This window comes from Camarhynchus parvulus, chromosome 13 (assembly GCF_901933205.1).
Source record: "Camarhynchus parvulus chromosome 13, STF_HiC, whole genome shotgun sequence".
In the NCBI taxonomy this organism is placed as follows: domain Eukaryota; kingdom Metazoa; phylum Chordata; class Aves; order Passeriformes; family Thraupidae; genus Camarhynchus; species Camarhynchus parvulus.
Window position 1 is genome coordinate 16,711,589 of NC_044583.1, and position 14,812 is coordinate 16,726,400.

The 14,812-nt window shown below is 50.4% G+C and overlaps 1 protein-coding gene across 1 annotated transcript; it reads left to right on the forward strand.

Annotated features, from left to right (window-relative positions):
• Positions 1–131: 131 nt before the first annotated feature.
• GRPEL2 (GrpE like 2, mitochondrial) lies at positions 132–12,638 on the forward strand. Its single transcript, XM_030957720.1, has 5 exons — positions 132–266; positions 1,422–1,966; positions 5,903–6,071; positions 7,180–7,261; positions 9,177–12,638. Exons 1-5 carry the CDS (start codon positions 132–134, stop codon positions 9,533–9,535), a joined length of 1,290 nt encoding a protein of 429 aa, XP_030813580.1. The 3' UTR covers positions 9,536–12,638.
• The last annotated feature ends 2,174 nt before the right edge of the window (positions 12,639–14,812 follow it).

Here is a 14,812-nt window from a genome sequence, read left to right on the forward strand (position 1 = left end):
GCAGGTGCTCCGGTTTTGGGGATCAGCGTGTGTCCAGGCTAACAGCTGCCAAAGCAACCATGGACTCGTCGGGGTTTTTGGCCCCCTCAGTTTTGGGATTCAGGAGCTGCTCAGGACCAGCCACTTCGGAGATGCCAGTTGTTCACCCTGTTCACTGCTCCCAGCTCTGCAGGGTCTCATCTCAGGGTTCCTCATGGCTCGAGCTTGCTGTGCCTCAACTAAGTGCCTTTGTCCAGTATTTCCTTGTTGTCCTCCAGGCAGTAAGGGTGAGGGTGTGCTGCCATCCCTTGGAATGAAGGAAGCTCAAGTGTTAGCATTGGAAAGGAAATTAACAGTGGGCACCTTTTACCTTTGCTAAACAGCTTAGAAGCAAAGGGCTGGGGATGGAGGCAGGCCAGCTTCCTGCCCTGGTCTCATGCTGGTTTTGGGGGTAGCAGGGAAGGGGACAGGGCTGTCTCCTGGCCAACAGCACATTCACACTCTGGCTGCTGCACTCAGACACAGGTTGGTAAGGCATGTGATCAAAATGGAGTGAAGGGAAGTCTAAAAATAAAAAAAAAATCAGCAGGGCTGTTGGAGCAGAAAAGTGAAATAGAGTAAGGTCATTCAGCACAGGCAGAAACAAAGGATAGGAATGGAAAGGCCCCAGCTTTTGTGCTGGGAACAAGGGAGTCATCATCACCCTCTCATGCTATGGACTGCCATAATTAACCTCTGGAGCTCACTCTTCCACAGCCCTGTGTTAGTACCTAGGTAAGCAGCTTTTAATAAAAACACTGGCACTGGCCTGCCCGGTCCTGTGGCTGAGGGAACAGGGTGGGAATGCTGCTCCTGCTCCCAGGGAAAGGGGCTGGGCTGGGCTCAGCACCGCTGTGCCAGCAGCTGCTGGGACAAGCAGCTCCCTGAAAGCACATCAGAGAATCCCAGACTGGTGTGGGTTGGAAGGGATATTAAAGCTCATCTCATTCCAAGGGCCAGGGACACCTTCCACTATCCCAGGTTCCTCTAGATTCCATCCACCCTGGTCTTGGACACTTCTCTGGGCACCCTGTGCCATGGCCTCAGCATCCTCACAGGGAAGAATTCCTTCCCAATATCCCATCTAACTCTGTGCTTGGCAGTTTGAAGCCATTCCCCCTCATCCTTCACGCAGCTGTTGGCAACTTTGGCCAAGGCTTTGGGCTTTGCTTAATGTTTATTCACCACGGGTAAGGAACATTCGCAGTCTCTTCCAGTCCTTTCCTGAATTAGAGGTGAAACCTGTCCTGTTATCACCTTTAACCCGCCCAGCCAGTGGCGGGAGCTGTGTGTCTCGGGGTGAGCAGGGTCTGAGCCCTGTGGGGACCAGGTCAGAGCCCCAGGGGCAGAGCCGTGTGCCCGTGTCCGAGCCCAGGGGACCGGAGCTGTGTACCCGTGTCCAGGTCCGAGCTCCGCCAGGGCAGGACTTGGGGCCGAGTCCGAATCAGAGTCCCGGGGGATGGAGCTGGGTCCGGGGCCGAGCTCCAGGGAATTGCTGCTGCGTGCCCGGGTCCGATCCCTGGAACACGGGAGCTGTAGCCGGGTCCCAGAGCCAGTGCCCGAAGCCGAGTCCCGGTTCCCGGAGCCAAACCCCGGGTCCCTGTCCCTTGTGCCCAGAGCCGAGTCCCGGGGTCCCGAAGCCAAACCCCGGATCCCGGCCCTTTGTGCCCGGAGCCGAGTCCCGGTGTCCCGGAGCCGCGTGTGCGGCGCCGGGCGGAGCGCTGTCCGCCCGCCCTCCATTCCCGCATGCCCGCCTTCCCCTCAGGCCGCAGCCCCTCGGCCGGCCGGCCCGCCCGCCGCTCGCAGGGCCGTGTGGGAGCTGTAGTTCGGCGCTGCCGCGGGCGCACCGCCGCCGCTTGCTCCGCCGCTCCGTGCGGGGCCATGGCCGCCCGCTCCTGCGGCGCCTCAGGGCTCTGCTGCCCGCGGCCGGGAAGGCCGGCACCGGCAGGTACGTGGGGCGGGCTGGGACCGGCCGGGCCGGGCCGGGATGGGGGCCGGGGGTGGCCCGGAGCCGCGGGGTGTGGGGGACAGACGTGGCAGCGCCGCGGGGCCGGGCCCGGGCGGGCGCCGCGCCGGGGGCGGCAACGGAGCCGATCCACACCCGCACCCCAAACACGACCCGGGCCCGGATCTGGACCCCGACCCCAACCCACAGCCAGACCCTGCCGGTCTCCATCATCCCCCGCCGCTCCCCATCTCACCCCGAAACCCCGCGCTGCCGTTCTGCGCTCCTCAGAACGCCCTGGAGCAGAAATACCCCCCATAACCGAGCTCCTTTCCCAGAAAAGGCTTTTTTTGGGTGTTTTTTTGCAAATTATTGTTCATTTTTAAGGCAAAGCGTTTCCGCGCTCGATAAGTCGCGTTGGGAGGTGGTTTCCTGCCACTGTGGGTGGGTTCTGTGTCTCGCCCGGCGGAACCATATATTCATTAATTTATTCATTAATTATTCAGGTTTAATGTGCTCCTCGTGTTTTGTTTCTGGTGGTGAGGCAGCACATATGCTATCAGTGTGTTTTGGGTGGTCGCAGGCAGAGAATCCATTTAATTGTGTCAATATTTAGACAGGAACAATGTCCACTCATGCTTTTTTTTACATCATGGAATATGGCTTAGAAAAGAGAACTCCATAAAGGTGCTTTGCTTATTTGAAGTGTGGGCAGATGAAAAGAAAAAAAGCCAAAATGCGTGTTAATTTTTTGTTTTTGTCTAGAAGAGAAGCACCACTAAAAGACTATTTAAATGTAATATAATAAATCTGCAGCACATAGTAAAGGCAGCTGTGTTTGGGACTAAATGTAGATGTATGTCAGGAAATTCTCCCTCTTACGTGCGTGAAAACTGCTTTGCCCCATTGAAAAATGTGCAGTGGGTCTTGCACCATCTGCGTGTCCCTCCTTCGGACACTCTCTAAGAGCTTTAGGCCTTTCTCACATCCTGGCACCCAAAACTGCCCCAGTTCTCGAGGTGCGGCCACCCCAGAGCGGGACAGTGCCCTGCTCGCGCTGCATTATCTCTGCAGTCACTCCCTGATGAAACAGCGCGGAGGAATTGGCAGTAATTACATTTCCTTCCAAAGCAGGCTCGTCAGAGCTGAAACCAGTGCAGATGTTCCTGTGTCTCAGCACTCGAGAGCTTTGTCATGCAGATTTGGGAGGAGGAGGAGGGAGTGTTCCAGCAGGGTGGGGAAGGACCCTTGAGTTAGAGAGAGCTGATTGTCACTTCGGAATGGTCGGATGCTCCAGAAAGAGGTGATGATACCATTGTAGCTCCGGCCAGAAACCCTCTCTCATCACTGAAATATTAATCTTGAAGGACAGTTGGCTTAAGCCATATGGCTGCAATCAACTTCTCTGCTCTCTCTTATCTCTTTGGCTTTCTGTGACATCGCTTTGTAAATCTTTCTGTAACACCAACTTGTGTAACTCCCTTCACACGCCCGCGACTTCCACGTGTCTGTCACTTCAGGATGTGTCAGCTTCCTCCCGTGGGATCCATCCCTATTTTTAGGGCAGCTGTGATCAGACCAGCCTTTGGAAGATGGAGCCCAGTCAGTGGACAGCCTGTAAATAGCTCCTGCCACTTGTTGGGGAGAATTCCTTTCATCCTGCAGCAAGGAGTCAATCGAGCAGCATTTTCAACTCCCGCATAACAGACCTGAAGAATTCCCTTTGGAGTCAGGCTGGGATTTCTCGGCCATAACTTTTCCGGGCAGCCTGTGACTGCCAGGGCATGTCCCTGCTCGGGGGAGCACTCTGGGATTTGGGATTTGGGTTCAGAGGCTGCACAGAGGAGTCCATGCAGGCAGCTCCCTGCTCCACGTAGGCAGCTGGGACCGGCTCCTCCGTGCCCATCTCCCACGCAGAACACACCCATCCCTGCCAGCAACCACCGGCAGAGGGAAAAACCTCCCCAGCTTTGGCATCTTGGGGGCAGAGGAGTTACCTGAGCTGCACAGCCTATTTTCAAAACACTGGAGTTTCACCTCTGAGGGCCCCAGCGAGATTTCTCAGCTGTGGTTCAGGTTCTTGGGTTCAGCTGTAGCATGGCTGATTTCCATCCTTGCAGCTCTTTGAAATGAAATGTGAGATGATAAAGGATAAAGCTTGTAGCTGCTGCTTCCCATGGACGTTTTTATGTGCAAAGGAAGCCTCAGATTGATTTTGAAGGCTTGGTGAAGGGGTCTTACTCTGTCCTCCCCTCTAGTTTAATGTACTTTCTCTAACTTTGATAAAGTACTGTTAATCAGTCAATAAAACAAACGTGACAGGAATCTTAAAATCATTCAAGATGTGGTCTTGTGCCCCAAACAGCAGCCAGGGATGAAATGTGGGGTTTTTTTTCCTGTGTTGGCATTCCTGGAACCCTTAAAGACTAATCTTTAAGACAGTTCTTAAAGATTAGTCTGAGGAACATCCTCCTCTAGAGCAAGTGTAAGTAGAGAAAGCACTTTGAGGTTTGTATTTGGCACATAATTTGTTGAAAAGGAGTGGTTTAACATACAGGTGATCCGGTGGGGAGAGGAAGTTTGTCATTAGTGCTGTGGGACTTTTAGCACCCTGCTATTAAGGATTTAAATGAGGAAACATCTGGGCTGTTAAACAGGGATGGGAGGAGATTCCTGGTGGTCTTGGGGCAGATACAGATCTCTTGAGCTGGGCTTTGAGGGTTGAGCCAGTCTAAACCCTCAGAGACACCTTCTCCCTGCCCCACATCTCACATATTTGGCTTCTCTTTGGTACTGGCACTTGCACTGATCTGATCTGGCAGCAGACCTATTCAGGGACACTGAGAGAAAAGTCCTCTTGTTTTATAGGGTTATTTTTCAGCTGGTTTAACTCCTTGAGATTGAATTCTGCTCAGCTCCAGTGCTGGAATAAAGGGGGCAAAAGCTGAACAGCACTGAGGCTTCATGATAGACCCCAGAACAAACTCTGTGCACTTGTGTGACATTGAACCTGAGCAGTGCAGCCTTGCTAAAGAGGAAGAATGCTTCGTGGTGCAGGCCTGGTAATGTGAATGCAGCTGAATCGATTCTGGGGTCTAAATTAGCCTCTCTGTGCAGAGTGGAATTGTTCTGTAAAAGCACAGGGAGTGGAGCTGGTGCCAGCACAGGGATTTCTGGGCTCTGCTGCCTTTCATGGGCTAGATGTGCACTTAATGTATGGAAAATATTGCATAGAGGGGATATAAAACATTGCACGATGGGGGTGTTGGAAGCTTTGCTCAGAGGAAGAGCCCAGGTATTCTCAAAAAAGGGGAATATACCCTTCCTTGTTAGGTGTGTACTGAAATGCTTCCTGGATGGAGCTGGTTTGGAAGTAAATTCTCTTTTGTTCTGCCGATTCTTCCTGGTGTGAGGTGGGAGAGGGAGGTGGAGCTGAGGCTCACACTGGCAGGAATGAGCCCTGCCTAGGTTGGTTTGTAAAAGTGAGTGTAGTAGTAGGAAAAGTGAAACACAATCAGGGAATCACAGAATTATTTATGTTGGAAAAGGCCAGGAAGGTGGCAGAAGTGTCCAAGGAATGAGTGGATGTGGCACACAGGGCTCTGGGTGGGTCACAAGGTGGGGATTGGGTACAGGTTGGACTTGGTGGTCTTGAAGGGGTTTTCCAACCTCATTCTGTGTTTCTCCGAAAATCTGACTCTTTTGAAGGTATGCCAAAGAAGTGGAGCAAAACCTCTGTGTGCCATGTTAGTCTAAAATAAAATAAATCAAACCCACCTCTTTGTGTTTCTTTGCTGATTGTGTGTGCTTTCTGAAAAGAACTACAATTGTGACTAGAACCCTGTGTACCTCTTTTAAGAGAGCCTGCGTTTAATACTGTCACTAATCTGGAATTCTCACGGACCCTGAAGTTACTCAACTTTGTTTCTGTGTCCCTAGTTTGTATTTCAGAGGGTGCCCCTGTGCCTTCAGCACTGCAGCTCAGCAGAGGAGTACAGGAGACGAGTGTGGCCCAGAGGAGCCCAGTGAGGAGCCCAAGCACCCCCTCTCTGACTGTGCCTTGGAGCACAAAGCCATCAAATTGGAAGAGCAAGTCCGGGATTTAACTGTGAGTGTGCTGGACGCCTTTGCTTCAGTCCCCTTGGCTTGGTCTGGTTTTCAGCCCTGGATTTTTCCCTAAATGCTGTGACACACACACATAGAGCTCCAGAGCTGCTGTGCCCTGAGTGTGAGAGGGTGAAATTGCACCCAAAACACCATCTGTCAGCAGTGCCTGCAGCAGGGCACTGATGGTGTGATCCTGGCAGGAAAAGCTGTGTCTTGGAGCTGGTCACTTCTTTCACAGCCTTGTGGCAGTAGCTTCGTGCTGATTAGCGTCACATGTTGGCATAAAGTCATGGAGTATCCTGAGTTCCCATAGGATCATCCAGCCCAGCTCCTGGCCCTGCACAGCCCCAAAATCCCACTCTGGATGTCCAAGCCCTCCTGGAGCTCTGGCAGCCTCAGGCTGTGCCCAGCACCCTCTGGGGGAATCAGAACCTTTCCCAAAATCCAGCCTGAGCCTCCCCTGGCCCAGCCCCAGCCCTTCCCTGGGTCCTGTCCCTGTCCCAGAGATGGGAGCTGCCCCTCGGGAGGAGCTGCAGCCCCCAGGGAGTCTCCCCTCGGCCTCCTCCAGCTGCACAATCCCAGTGCCCTCAGCTGCTCTCCAGGGCCTCTCCAGACCCTTCCCCATCCTCATGCCCCTCCTTTGGACACTCCCTAACAGCTTTATGTCACACTGGATCCAGATTATCCGAGAAGGGAAGCCCTTTTAAGTGCCTGTGTGTGATTCAAATCAGGTTCTATATTGAAGAACACACGTGACTGGGGGAGGATTAAATGCCGCCGCACTGGGCTGTTCTGGAGATAATCACCCTGAGAATGCTGCCCTGAGTGAGAAATCAGCAGTCACAGAGCTGCCTGCTGGAGAGAGGAGGATCTCAGCAGCAGCCTGACTGTGGCTGTTCAGCTGAATTCAGCCATTCAGTGCCCAGAATATTTTTGGCCTTGGGTCTTGTGAAAGAGTTGCAGTTTTTGGTTAATCAGTGGAAAGACTTGTCTTTGTATGAAAATGCAGCAGCCCAGCACAAGCTTCTCTCTTTAAAGCCTTTCTGAGGGGTTTGCAGTGTCAGGAGAGGGTTTCACCTGCAGGTTTGATGTGTCCCCTCTGGTTACAGGAGCGATACCGGCGAGCTTTGGCAGATTCTGAAAATGTCCGGAGGAGAACGCAGAAGTTTGTGGAAGATGCCAAACTCTTTGGTAAGCAGAAGAGCTGTGTTTACTGCACTGGCCTGCCTGCCTGAGCAGAAAATGCTGATCAGCAGCTTTTCTGTCCCCCTGTCCTGCCCTCCCACGTTTATTTCAGATCCTGCTGTGATGCTTGGCCTGGACTCTTGATATCTGGGCTTAATCACTGTTTTTTTCTCTGTGTCCAGCTGTGTCCTGTCCTGTCAGGTTTACCCACAGAATCACAGAATTGGGACTATTTTTTTTAAATAGTCCCAGTTGCAACTGAGTTTAGTTCTGCTGACTTGGTTGAAAATGTAGGCTCTGCTGTGTGCTGAGGATTGGCTCTGGCAGGGTGCATTTTATACTCAGCTGTGCCATCAGGTTGTGATCTCCTTTTCTGTATTAACAGCCTCCTGTGCTTCAGTTCATTGGAGGTAGATGCAGCCTGGGGCAGTAGTTGTCAATCTCTAGATTAGATGTTTAAAACCTCTAAAAGAAATATTTTAGCATCAGTGAAACGAGCTGGATTTGTAGCTTTGGCAGCAGAAGCAGGTGAGCGGGGAAGAAAGTGCTGTTCAGGCATTGCACTGTGCCAGAACCATCTCTGAGAATGAAAAACTGTTTTTCTCCATACTGCATGAATCTCAAGAGGTTTATTGTTAGCTAATTCTAGCAGCCTTGAAATTAGAGCTGCTGTATTTTCTTACTTTCCACCCATGGTGCTATAAAATGGCTGCTGAGTTTGGAGATAATCAACGACAGGATCATTGATTTTGGGAGTGTTTTTTGAGCTTTTGGGGTTTGATATGTAGCATGAAGAAAAAATAAGTTCTTTATTAGAAATTGCTCACAGAGTGAGACTTGGAGATGTGTAGATAAGGGGAAAATCTGAAAGGAGATCATAGCAAGATGGAGTTAGTCTCTTTTCCCAATTGATGAGAGGCAAGACAAGAGGAAACAGCCTCAAATTGTGCCAGGGGAGGTTTAGATTGGATTTTAGGAGAAATTTCTTCACTGAGCACAGGCTGCCCAGGGAAGAGGTGGGGACACCATCCCTGGAGGTGTTGGAAAGACTGTGAAAGGTTTAGTGGTGGCCTTGGCAGTGCTGACTTGATGATCTTCAAGGTCTTGAGCAGCCTGAATGACTCTGATTCCATGAAATGAGTGGTAATTGCTGGGCTTCTGTCTGCTGCTTTGCTGCATCTCCTTCCTCTCCTTTGTTCACATGTACAGCTGCAGACAGCACCTGACTATTGCCTCATTTTCTCTGTTTCCCTAATGTGTCATTCCAGTCAGGGAGTTATGACATTTATGTAACTGAGGGAGGCTGCTTTTCCTGGAATTTCTGCACTGTGCAAGAAACTACCGCTGGAAATGCAGCCAATCTAACCCTATTGTCATGATTTTCGAATGACAAAACCTGCCTGGCTTTTCACTACCAACCCAAGGACCATTTTGGTTCAGTCCTTCCACAATGGTTTTAAGCTATGAATAAATTGGGGATTTTGTACTTCTGAATAGCTGTGCATTGTTTTTGCGTCCCCCCATTGTGTTTGTTCCCTGTGGAATGGGCATTTGTGTGACAAAATTATGTCAGTGGGACTGGAGCAGGGGGTGTGGAGCAGAGTCCTAAATGACAAATGTGAGTTGCAAAAAGCTGTTGGAGTGAGACATTAATGCTCTGCTTTGTCAGGAGTACCAAACATAGATATGGTCATGGTATGGATGTGCATTTCCTGCATATACCTTGGTGTGGGGAATCTTTAGATTGCTTTTAATGCTGAAGCTTTGGTTCCAGCAATCAGAAGACACCTCCCGGTCTTGCTAAATTAACTCCAAATCAATGAGCAGCTTTAAAGGTGCCTTCAAACCGCTGTGCCTTTGTCTGTCCTTGGTGCCGGAGCTCTGGATGTTCTGTAAGCTGTCCTTCACTCCCTTCCTGCAGGCATCCAGAGTTTCTGCAGAGACCTGGTGGAGGTGGCAGACATCCTGGAGAAGACAGCCGAGAGCGCCGCGGGCCACGCTGAGGAGCCCAGCGACCCCAACCCCACCCTGCAGAAAATCTACGAGGGCCTGTCCCTCATTGAGGCCAAGCTGCAGAGCGTCTTTGCCAAGCACGGCCTGCAGAAGATGAACCCTGTGGGGGGCAGGTACGACCCCTACGACCACGAGATCATCTGCCACGTGCCAGCCGAGGGCATGCAGCCGGGCACCGTGGCGCTGGTCACGCAGGACGGCTACAAACTGCACGGCCGCACCATCCGCCACGCGCTGGTCGGCGTGGCCGTGGAGGCACAGGAGTGACCTGCCTCCAGCTGCTCCACCTGGGACCTTGCTGGGCTGGGGACAGTCACAGCTGTTTGTATTTACTTATTTATTGAGCTGGGTTTGTGTCGTGGGATGGCTTCGGGGTCGCCGCCGTTCCTTCCGAGGTACTCGTGTATTTAATGATCCTCCTTGGAGCTGTGGGGTCCTGCTGTTTGACAGAAATCTGGGGCACTGTAGCCTCCTTCTATGCTTATTTCTCCATGGTTTGTATGGGGAAGAGGGGAGATGTGGAGAGAAAGGGAAATTCTCTTCTTGTCTCCCTCTTCCGTCTCCTGCAGTGGCCTCCAGGAAAGGAACTTCTCTGCCTCACTTTCCCCAGCTGTATTAATACTGACCTACCTCACAGGGATGTGGTGAGGCTTTTCATGTGCAAAGCACTGGGAAAAGTCCAGAGGGATTATTATCACCTGGATTTGATGTCTTCCCTTGTCCCAACACCCCTCAGATGGGGTGAAGATGATCACTTGAAATAACATTTAGGGGCAGCTTTTTCTTACGTTGCTTCAGGAAAACAATCTGGAATTCATGGAATCTCTGTTGTACTAGAGTTGAATAGAGATGAGGGTTTAAAAAGAATTCAGTTGTTAGGTCAGACTAATGTTAATATTCCTTCTCCAGGTAAAATTCCAGCTTGACTCTTTTTTCCCAAAGGTAAAACAGGGAACGGTGATTTGTGGTAGAGCCAGAAAACTGTCCTCACATCTCTTAATCTCCAACCCAAATGTATGTTTTAGAGGAGAGTAATTTCTCTTCCCTGGTGGGTATTTGTGCAGCTTTCAAGCATGATAAACTATGTGCTCTTTGTTGCAGCTGCTGGCAAAATGGAGCTGTGCCCTTAAGCAGGAAATCTGGACTGTTCTATTTTCTCAGCTCTCCGGCAGAGATCCTCAGATTACACCAACTTCCAGTCCTCACTCTGACTCTACTTTCAATGATCCTAGTAAATATGAAACCTTTTAGGTTTTGATGCAAGGAGAAAAACCTTCTTTACTCCAAAGTCTCAAGTGCCCTTGAACCAATTTTAGCAGCAGTGACAAGAAAGCCAGAGAAGCAGAAGTCTGAGGAAGTGAAAGCTGACCTCGAGCTGTCCTCCTGGTTGGAGGCATGCTGTTGTCACAGCACATATGTATTTCCCACTGGCCCTATTGCCTGGGAGTTCATTTATCTCAGCTGAAAGGATGCAGTCACTGAGGAGGATCAGAATTTAACCCTTTGCAGAGCAGCAAGCAGTCAAATGACAGCAAGAACAGTTAAGCCACAAAACCAGGAATGGTTGGTTTTCAGCTTGTTTCTTACTGATTTGTTCATTCCTTCCTTTTTACTTTCTGGAATTGGTTTCATAATCTGACAAATCCACTTCCAAAAATGCTTTACTTTTAGAGTGGATGCCATCCCTGGTTTGGAAGAAAATCTATTCTTCTCCCATTCCTTTGGAGGCTTCAGCTGAAAAACCCTTTAGTGGTGGACTTCAAGATTGTCACAGCCTTAATACTGCCAGTCTTTCACCTGGGGAGACTGTGTGCAGTTAGTGGGTTGGCACCCCAGAAATTTAAGTAATTTGCACATTTCTAACCTGCTCCGTGCAGCCTTTTTTACTGGCAGCTGTGGTGTGAGTCTGTGGATCCTTTTTGGAGTGTGGGTTTCTGCCTCTGCAGTAGGTTCTGAGGAAGGTACTGGAGATTTCAGCCCTGAAACAGCACTTCTGGCAGCTTTAGCTCATGGGCAGACCTCTTGTTAAGTGTCTTGTATTATTGCCATGGTTTTGGAAGTTTCAGAGATAAACAGGACTTCCTATCCATTGTTGTGCTGAGCAGGTCACCAGCGTGTGCTGTTTCTCCGGAGAAGAATGGTAAAATATGAAATGTGACACTACAAATGGGGCTGTTCTTCCTCAAAAGTGAGGAACCCATGTCCTCAGCTGGAGGGAGCAGTGGGGTCTCTGCTGCCTCTTCAGCCCCTGCTGTACCAGCTGAGTCTTGCAGTATGAGGGGACAGCTGGAAACCAACTTTGAAAGTGAAACTTTAGTTGTAAGGAGCCAAACAGAAACACTGACATTTTACACTACAGTTTTCTGTCACAGAGAGGCTGCAGCTGGGTCTGACCAGGAGTGATGGAATCCAAATCCTCTCTAAACTCACCCATGGAGCCACTGGACTGTGAAAAAAAATATTACAGCCACTCAGTCTAACTTGGGTTTGCCAACTCTGCCTCTCTCCTCAGCCAGTGTTCACCCACTTCTGCCTTAAGGAAATACCCTAAAATGCACTCCAGACCTTCTGTCTGTGCTGAGATGGTTTATCATTTTGTCTGTCTGGGGTCTGCTCCCACTGAGGCACTGCAGTGTGGCTGCAGCAGGACTCTGAGGGATCCAGCCCCTCTGCAGTCTTCCCCACCCTCACAGAGGCCCTCTTTAATTTGGGGCAAGTTCTTCTCCCAGTGAAACCTACAAAACTACAGGATCCTGTCAGGTTTTATGGTTCCTGTGAAACTGAGGCAATGCTGAGAGACTTTCACAGATGTTACCAAAGAGATAAATCCTCTAGCTGTTGTTTGTCCCAGTTTCTGCTTCTTCTGAAAGGTGAAGTGAAAATGAAATAACCAAACCTGGATTCCATCACAGAATCCAGATTTCAGGTAAAATTTGATTCTCTTGCCTTTCAAGCACACTTAATGATTTTTTTTTTGTCCTGGATGAGATTGTGGAAGGGTGGGTTGTATTTCTGCTTGTTTCTTGCTGCTTTTTCTGCCCTGTTTCTGTAACTCCTGCAGGGAGGGCACTGACACATGAGCTGCTCCTCTGCAGTCACTTTATCCAGTGACTGCTCACTAAAACACAGGAATACATGAACAGGGCAGGAATAGCAGAGGAGAGGAAGTGTCATGTACCTTTTAGACATTTCCACACCTGGACAAGTCTCCAGTGGCACTGTCATGAACATGGCAAGATCTGAACTCTGACCAGGAGCAGTGCAGAATGAAATGGATGTTGCTTTGTGAACCTTAACTTCCAGTGCTTCAGCAGCAGAGCTTCTGTTGGAAGAGCTGTGATCACTCAATAGCTCCTAGCAGTACCTTAATTTAAAAAAAAAAGTATTTAAGTTTTATATTGTGAATATTGTAGTATTTTTTTATTTTAAAACTCGAGGTGTTTTGTTATTATTTGCAAAGTCAAATGAACAAAGCATTGCTAATGTCCCAAAATCCAAGGCCATTGAGGTGGGGGAAAAACGTGTATATATTGTAATTTTTGTGTGTTTCTGTGCTCTTTGTTTACCCAAAGGTTCTGGCTGTATGAAAGACAGAGATGTGTGGGAGCAGTGCAAGAAATTGACTACAACATTTGAGTTGATGTTGGAAAGGTCTGATTTCCTTTAGCTGTCCAGATGCTGTCCATTTGCTAATAAAACAGAAGAATTGCAGTGACTTCTCTTGCCTTTTCCCTGCCTCAAACTGCTGCTCATTCCAACTCCAGCCAGCTGGGGCTGCACATGGGAAAGTTTCTGGCTGTTCCTGGTCCCATTGTCTGTGACAGGGCCACAGCAGCATTTGGCTGAGCATTTTATTAACGATGCCTTAGGAGGCCTCCCAGAAATGCACGCACACAGGGTTGGTGTCAGTGATTCCTGCACTGATAACCTGCCCAGGCATTTCCACACCTTCTGCTGTGTCTGCTCCTGGGTGGCTGTGGAGAGAAATGTTTTCTGCCAGCCTCTGGTGGTGGTTGGTTCAGCTGAAATCTGGATCTCTGGGTTTGTCTTTGCTTGGCTCTGCTGCCTGTTTGCCCCTGTGTGTGCTGTGCCGCAGCAATCCAGGGATTGTGCAGCACTGCAGTTAAGGGTGGGTTAATTTACAGGGTACCTTCACACTGGTACCCACAGGCAGGCTGTGATTTCAGGGATTTAAGGGGAAAAAGATGAGGCTTTCTCTGTGAGGGCGTGTTTGTAACAGATTTCCTTCTCTGCAAAAATAGCTGGGCCTCCATTCCTGCTTTTGCCGTGGCACTTGGTGCCCTGTGGGTGGGCCTTGTTCTGCCACAGCTCTGGATGCCCCCGGGCACTTCTCCCTGCAATAAAAAGCATTTGCAAAAGACCATTTACAAATAGCCTTTATGGGGGTGAGATCAATATTTCCGTGCTAAAGATCTGCCAGCAAAGCCAGCCGTGCTGCAGGGGTGATGGCCCATTACAGGGCTTTTCCTCATCCTGCTAAAATGCACCCCAGCCCAGGAAATCCTGCTGCTGCCATTAGGCAATTTCTGGCTCTGCTGGTTTTTCTCTGCAGCAGCAGTGAGAGGTGGGAGTTCTCAAACCACCATGTGCAGGAAAGCCTCAGAGCTTGGGGCAGAGCATTTTGCTTATGGCATGATAAAATATCCAAACTCCTGCGAGCAGGGTGGGGACTTGGAGCAGTGCTGACCTGCCTGGGAGCCCTGCTGTGTGCACAGCACATTTCTTGTCACCCACAGCCCTGGGGAAATCAGGGCTGGTTTAGTAAGAGCTTGTTAAAACCAGAGATGTGCTGCAAGATATTTGTGTGCTTTTTTGAGCTGCTTGTGATCATCTCCCCATCCAGGTGGGATCCTGGCCGTTGTGAGGAGAAGCTGACCAAGGGTCATTTTTGTCTGTGCCCACCCCAGATATTCAGCCTTGAGGTTCAGGGCTGTACGTGCTCCCCATGCAGAAAGTCTGAAGTGGCTCCTCCTGGCTGGGGAAAGGAAGGGGCCTGTGCTTGTGTTGTGTTTCCTGGAGACAAAGTGATGGATTCTCAAACAAAATTCTGTCCCTTGGTAAGGAGCCAGCCCTGGGCTGGAGCAGGCTCTGGGTCTGTAATTACATGTCCAACCTGTTCGAGAGTTTTTGCTCAGCCTTTGCTATCCTTTGTAATCCGAGGAGCAGCGGGCTCCCGTGGGATGCCCTTGGCACAAACCGCTCTCTGTCAGACACCTTGTTTTGCCGAGGGCAGAAAGTCCGAGCGAAAGCTGGAAACGCCTTTGCTGCTGCATGAGGCGGGCAGGACCCAGCCTGCTCTGCTCTGCTGGGGCCTGAGCTGGAGCACATGGAGCTGGATGGAAAACCTGCTCTGGCAGCACCGGGGCCCGAGCTGTGTGAGCATTACCTGGTGCACATGGAACTCAAGGAAAGCGTGCTCAGGCAGCACCGGGGCCCGAGCTGTGTGAGCATCACCCGGAGCACATGGAGCTCATGGAAAGCGTGCTCGGGGTGCTCAGGCAGCACCGCGGCCCCGGCACGGCG

What these genes read in the sequence shown, in the direction of transcription:
- GRPEL2 (XM_030957720.1), top strand. Translation starts at nt 132, where the DNA reads ATGCCAGTTGTTCACCCTGTTCACTGCTCCCAGCTCTGCAGGGTCTCA. An exon ending in TTGTCCTCCAGGCAGTAAGG is followed by an intron (nt 267 to 1,421) that starts GTGAGGGTGTGC and finishes ACCCGTGTCCAG; the next exon opens with GTCCGAGCTCCGCCAGGGCA. An exon ending in GGAAGATGCCAAACTCTTTG is followed by an intron (nt 7,262 to 9,176) that starts GTAAGCAGAAGA and finishes CCCTTCCTGCAG; the next exon opens with GCATCCAGAGTTTCTGCAGA.